The 6,931-nt window shown below is 41.4% G+C and overlaps 1 protein-coding gene across 1 annotated transcript; it reads right to left on the reverse strand.

The window, feature by feature from the left end:
• Positions 1-1,639: 1,639 nt before the first annotated feature.
• On the reverse strand, positions 1,640-6,192 carry LOC145213947 (RNA-binding E3 ubiquitin-protein ligase MEX3C-like). The gene is made up of 7 exons (XM_080082360.1): positions 5,850-6,192; positions 5,560-5,716; positions 5,236-5,447; positions 4,974-5,154; positions 4,697-4,866; positions 4,122-4,619; positions 1,640-4,032 (listed from the first exon to the last, which is right to left on the reverse strand). Exons 1-7 carry the CDS (start codon positions 6,097-6,099, stop codon positions 3,761-3,763), a joined length of 1,740 nt encoding a protein of 579 aa, XP_079938486.1. The 5' UTR covers positions 6,100-6,192; the 3' UTR covers positions 1,640-3,760.
• Positions 6,193-6,931: the final 739 nt, after the last annotated feature.

Below are 6,931 nucleotides of genomic sequence, written 5' to 3' on the forward strand. Positions count from 1 at the left end.
TAATTAGAGGGTGAAAAATTCTGTTTTAAACAATTTACATGAAAATGATTTAGAATCCAACGCTTGTTAGTCAACGCCCAAAATTTTTTCGCCTAATCAACTTACTTTTGGCTTTTTACGTCATGCTATTGTCGGACAGAATGTTTGTACAAGAATAAGCCATCGAAATCCCAATTAGGAATACCAGACCCAACATTGCGTCTAATTTGAATGGTTTAACGTCCCCAGACAAGCAACTTACCAGTAATTTACCAATCACAATCATTTATGACGTGATAACAACACCATCTTTGAGGGTTAAAGCGTTTAAAAACATGACAATTTCGAGTGACAGTAAGTTTAAAAAACATCACTCAAAGGGTTCAAACCTATTAATTGTTTAATTAAACCACATGTAGGTTTACATCGACTTGACGAAAGTCCAAACGTGTTCCCTGTACAAAATGACGTTCAGTGTCTGTGTTTATCGGATATTTGGTACGTAGGCGCTTGTTGGTAATTTGTCTGTTAATTTCTTTCTTGTCTCTATTTTTAGATGTGCATTTTTCTACGTCTGCCAGTTGCCAAGCACTTGAAAATGCTTTTCATAACATTGCAGAAGGTGACACAATAAATTGAAAACCACTTTCGTTTTGCAGTTTCTTATTGTACTGTTGTAGCGCGTGTGTTTATTTGATGAATCACCCAGATAAATGCTTCGTCAACATTCGGTCCCATTTGGAGTCACTTACCGTAAAACCTTTACAGCATTAAGTAACGAGCGGGCATTGTTTACATTCGAGTCAACAGAGCGCGCAGGGGCCGGAAATAGGCAAATGTCAGTTTCAATGGTGGTCTGCGAGACCTTCGGACGCGCGCCCAGTCGCCAAGCGTTTATCGTTTCCTGTTGCTCGCGCTGCAGTACAAGGCTCCAACCATAACATTCGGCCAGGCATCTTCCTTGAGACTTGTAATGACCAAGTACCGGCTGTTTTCAACACGAAAGCAAGATATGTATGTGTTGGAAACAAAAAGTTGGTGGCGATAGTTGCTTTCGTATTACACAGCTGTTGCGCAATGCAGGCACGCTTTCAATTGGTGTTTTTCTCAACGAAGGTTGAAAACAGGATTTTGGCATATAGAGGCTTTGTGCTGTGCGGGTGTCAAATTTCGTTTCAATCGCTTCTGGTGCGCGGGACATTCTCCGAAACGGACGCTGTTTGCCTTCCCGGCCGTGTGCGCGCAACTCGCATAACAATGTTTGGAAGCAGCCAATAAATTTGTCCGGCAAACAGACACATATGGCGCGCGAAAACAGCACGACCGACCCCGTCAAGGTTCGATGCTTCGTGAGTGCAATGATCTATTTCAATTCGTCATATAGTCTGAATCTTTTAACCGAATTCCGTACGGCTTCACGGTGTAAAAAAAGACGCCGGTGTAGCGACGACGCGCCATATACAGTCCGTCGCGCATCACTGACGAACGTGACGTCAACGCCAAAGTTTTCGCCAAGTGATGCCTGGCGGCTATGTTTCACAAGCGACTGCCTCAGCGTCTCGACTTAAGGCTACGCTAACTTGCTATACCATAACTACTGGTTTTCCTGTCTGTCTGGTGTGACTGCCTAAAGCTGCTTCAAGGAGGTCAAACCGAGAAGTCGTGAAGAACGAAGTACAAGTTTTAATGGCAAAAAATAAAATTCTTTACAATCTCTTTCAATACTTTCCAAGCAACAAGAGTATCAGCAGCGTCTGCGACATACACTATAGGCCAGCCAACCGATCGAATTGTGTGGCGGCGGTGGTATTGGAGCACTCTACGAAAATCAACGTGGGCGCATTTTTACGTATATAACACATCAACACAGAAGGATATGTTGCACAAATGGCAGCAAAATAAAAATCTACATTTTTTGTGATACAGCGCTCCTCGTCGTATGCAAAAGATATAATAATATGTGGGTAACAGTATGCACAAGGGTAACGAATCGTTCCCGTTCGTTCAGCCGACAGAACACATAAAAAAACTGAAAAGGGGAAACAATAGTGGTGGGCCCTGGTAAACATAATCGCTAAGAAAGAAATGAGAACTTTTCGCCGAACTCGGTTTAGGTGTAAACAGAATTGGGACGCACAAAATAAACTTTGAAGCCAAAGGAAAGGAATTTTAGGCACTTGCTTACTGCCACTTTGTTAAGGCCACGATTGAGTTAAAGTTAAAGGTTGGGTTATAGCCTACTGCTGGGTTATTGGTACATTTTGCCTTAAACAGCGCAAAGGGGTTTGGTGTTGGTTTTTCTCCTCGAGGTAGACAGAGATATGCGCGCAGTCTGAAAAATTGTGTGTGCCTGCGCGGCGATCGCGGAGTGCGTGTGCGCCACCGCAATGCGATAGCCGTGTTTTTGCCCAAGTTCCAAGGCGCATTTTAACCAAAAAATACAGGCGAGCAGTTTTGTAGCAGCAATTATCGATTGGCGATGAACTAGCCCAGCGCTCGGTCGCTTTTTACCTGGATACATTTGAAAGCTTAACAGAAAAACCTTGTTATATAGCACCATGGGTAAACTGTTACTAATAAATTGAACCGGACTTTTGTGAAAAAGCGCAAGTTTTAAAACGTTGGCAATGGATTATGGCACGTTAAAATAAGGGCACAACTAAGCCGCAATTATGTTTGTATGTGCATAGCAATAGGTACTGGGTGAAATAGTAAACCTTTTTTTACTGTATTTCTATCTATGTTTAGATACTGTTTAAAGGCTCCCAAAAACACAGTGGATAAAAGTTAGGGGCAGCGGTATTTTTTAAAGTCGTTTTGTCATCTGCTATGCAAAATAAAAATAAAAGGTTTCTGTAAAACAAAAAGGTTTGCCATTGCAAAAATAAGTCGGACAGTGAATGGGGAACATACATGTTTTTGTCATCAACTTGCAACGCTTGGCAGAGTAAATAGCTGGGTGAGTGCACATGATAAAACAAAAGGGGTGTGACTTTGTAGAACACAAGAAAAAAAACCTTTAACTCTGGTGGGAATAAACGAACACGAAAACCAGTGAATAAGCAGCAACGCTAACTAAAAGCATAGTCAATGAGACAACAATAAAACAGAGAATCTGCCATACAGAGAATATACAAAATATATTATTTAGTAATAAATAAAAAAATAAGAACTCATGGGCCTGAATAAAACTACACCCATTGTGTGTCAAACAGTAAATGAGGATTTCAAGGGCCCAAAGAGCATTTTTGATTGTTTCTAACTTCAAGGCAGTGACTAGCAGGCAATTCTATACACAAGCAGTCAAATAACATAATGATTGTGGCTGTTTTGTGCCGTGGTAGGTAGAATACCCCTAGCTATGATTATGGGGCAAAACAACAATGGCAATTTTGGTGTTGGTGCAGTGGATCTAGGCATTACCAGAATACACAAATGTGGCAGCTATTTTCAAAGGGTTTGCACAGAAAATTTAGGCAATATGTGATACATCCATACATGGCATATATGAAACGCATACCTAAATGAAAATATAATTCTTGATACAAAACATGAAATATCTGTTTATGGAATTTGTTAGTGGAAGACAACTCTCACTATAGGTTTATGCATGGCAGTAGAGAACAGATATAGTATGTATAAAATATGAATGCACACTCACACACACGCACACAAGAACAGGCACACTATTTGAAATGAAATTAAGAACGGAAACCTACCAAACATCACAATTGACGTTTTGTACAGCAGCAAACAAAGAGTTTTGAAAGACCGTTGGTCCTTACTTTTTGATCAGCAAAGCCATTGAGGCTGTTTGCTTGCAGCATGGGCATGCAGCACAAGGTTGTGAAACTACCTCGTTAGCGCAGGTATAGCAGAAGTTGTTGTGGCCACAAGGAACTAGGGCTGCTACCACTGAGCCTTCTCCACATATGATACATCTTTGTGGCAAACGTTGCTTGCCAGTGGTCTCCATTGCTCTAGCTGTCAAGTGGCTAAGAGCACTGCTTGTTTCAATGGGAGATCCAGATGTTAGACTGTCTGTGGCTTCACCTGCAAAAACCATTAACACTGATTACACAACTGATCACCGAAAATACTAACTATGAACAATATTGTTAAGGGTTATGTTTTTTATTTACCTGATGAATATCCACTCTCAATGTTTAAAGCAGGTGTCATGGCAAAACTGCTGAATGGGCCCAATCCATTTATGGAGGAATGGTCAATGCTGCTGGTTGATGAATCAACAGAGTCTGAACCAACCCTTCTGACAGGATTGTGGCTGTTGATGTTGGAAGGCATAAACGGGGGCAGGATGGAAAAATCTGGGTCTGACAGTGTAGGAGATAAGCGCTGAAGACCGTTATTTCCATACGATGAAGTGGGGCTAAATCCACTGCTGGTGCTGCCTCCAGTGCTTCCTGTAGCACTGCTGCTTCTCATTGGAGTAAATGGGAATTGTGTGGCAGCACTGTTGATGTTATCTGGCTGATTATTTTGAGATCCGGTGCTCCATGCAGGGGTTGTGTTTAGGCCAGCTATGCTGCCAAGTACAGTGGAAGGGATGTTGTCAGCTTGTTCGAAGGCACTTGAGGAATAGGAAAAGCCAGGAATGAAGTTCGGTGCAAAAGAGGAATCTGGAAAGAAAAGCAAAAAAAAATGTTTATTTTCCTGTTCGACCTTTTAGTTACTATGTGGCTATGACAACCCTTACCTAAGTTGTTGTTCATTTGATTGGCTTGTGACATGGATAGAAGGTCTGATTGGTGCAGATTTTGAGCACCAGCGTTGGATGGAATAAAGCTAGGTGCTTGTGAGCGAAGAGCACTGTTCACATTGTTGGTGTTGTAAGGCAAGAAGGCTGATGATGTTGAAACCAGTGAACTGCAAAAACAAATGGATAAAAATCAATTTCAATGTAATGTGCTACAATAATACATCTACCACAAAAGTGTTTAAATAAAAGTATATGTAGGAAAGCAATGAATTACCTCGTCTTGTACAAAGCATTGGAAACTGAACTTGTTGGTTTGATTTGAGCTTGCAATGGGCTTCCTACTTCAGTGCCATTGTTTTTGAAGTCGTCATCGACACTGACTTGCTGGGTGCCAGTACGTGCAGCAATGTGCGCTTCAATTTCCTCTTTGGCCTTTTCAACATTTTCAGGCAGTCCTGAATAGAAAAATGTCAAATTTAAACCTTTGATTGATCATACATATACATCATATATTACTTTAACAGACATTTACATACCTGTAACTTCAAACACCGGTTCCTTGTCACGGCTAGGTGTCACAATGTATGTGTGGGTTTGCTGCTGAATTCTTTTTATGGTAGCACCCTTTGGGCCAACAACCAAGCCCACAACTCGGTAAGGCACACGGACTTGCAGTGTTTTGGTGCCTGCATTGCCATCGTTAACATTGTGTCCATTCATTAATGCAGCATGTCTGTTTCTGGAAGCTCTGCGAAGTATAATTGACCCATTAATTACAGTAAAACAAGACAGATTTTTACTGGTAAAATTTAACAACAGTTACACATTTGTTTGTAGTTTTCTTTTGAAATGATATTTACCTGATTTGTGTGAAATGCTCTGCAGCAGATTGGACTTCTCTTCTTGCCATTGCCACATCTTCCTTTCGGCCAGTAACAACAAACACTGGCTCCTCACCCCTCACTGGTGTTTTGATGTAGGTGTTTGTTTTAGCACGAAGGGCCTTTATTTTGCAACCTGAAAAAAAACAAAATATACCATTTTAATACGCAGCAATGCTTTTTTTACATTACATAGTCCTAAAGTTTTTTAACATGCAACTCGCCAAGAAATGTTTAAAAAACAAACCAATTTTTTAAATTATACATACCTTGGCGGCCGACGATTTCTGCAACATGTTCAGAGCTTGGTACTGGGACACATTCAGTCATATTTTGACTTTTCTTGTTTTTCATAGCCTCATCAAAACTGGAAGTAGATCCATCATCATCGCAATTGCCCAGCAATCCAAGGTTCGATAATTCCAAAGCTATTTGCAAAGCGCGCTGGTCTTCCTGCGTGCTGCCGACGGTCGGTTCCGAAAAGACGGTCGGGCTTTGCATCACGACTTCTGCCTTCATTGGTCGATTTCAAGGTAATCCAAATAGGCTAAGCTGTACAGCTGTTATTTCTTTATTCAAACAATAAAATCCTGGCAAAAAAGCAAAAATATTTTAAGTACAACTTACAGAATTTTAGCCTAATTGCACAACTGTTGCTTCCGTTTGACGCAAGGCTGTCGCAATAATGAAATCTAGTTTTGTTGTCTAAAAAATCTGCGTGCTTGACTATTCTAACTTCAGTAACACCGAGCAAGAATACAAAAATCAGCCAGTTTGCAAGGGTACAAACACAGCCAGTAGACTAACAGACGGCCCAGTTCCTCTCATACAACCCACTCGTCGCGTCTCGAACACAAGTATGAGCTGCGCACGAGCTCTTCCATTCCTACTTATGACGCTGCCTCGTGTTGTCGCGCCTTTTACCCGCGCGTTGTCCAATCGCAGTCGCAAACCGACACACGTGATTCACCACCTCGCGTTTCTACCACGAGGCCCTGCGCTCCAAAGAAACAAACAAAAGCCTACCGCACGTGTAAAGCTTTTTTCGCGCCACAACCAAGCTCACTCTTCTTTGTGTATTGCAACTGCTGCTGTCAGACATATTACGCACCTAAAGCAAACTTACGTAAGCGCTGGAACCCTTTTTGAACATTGGTATTTGACACAAAAAATACTTAATATGTTGAAGTTTGAACTTTGAAGTTCGCGATTTACATCAGGCAATTGTAAGTCAAAGCAAATAGGACAAAATTCACCGTCGTGGCTGAAAGTTAAGCAAAAACGTACCCTAGAAGCAACAATTCCACGAACTATTTTACAGAGCTGAAAAACAAACAAAGACGCTATCTCG

Source organism: Phallusia mammillata, chromosome 2 (assembly GCF_965637545.1).
Source record: "Phallusia mammillata chromosome 2, kaPhaMamm4.hap1.1, whole genome shotgun sequence".
NCBI lineage: Eukaryota > Metazoa > Chordata > Ascidiacea > Phlebobranchia > Ascidiidae > Phallusia > Phallusia mammillata.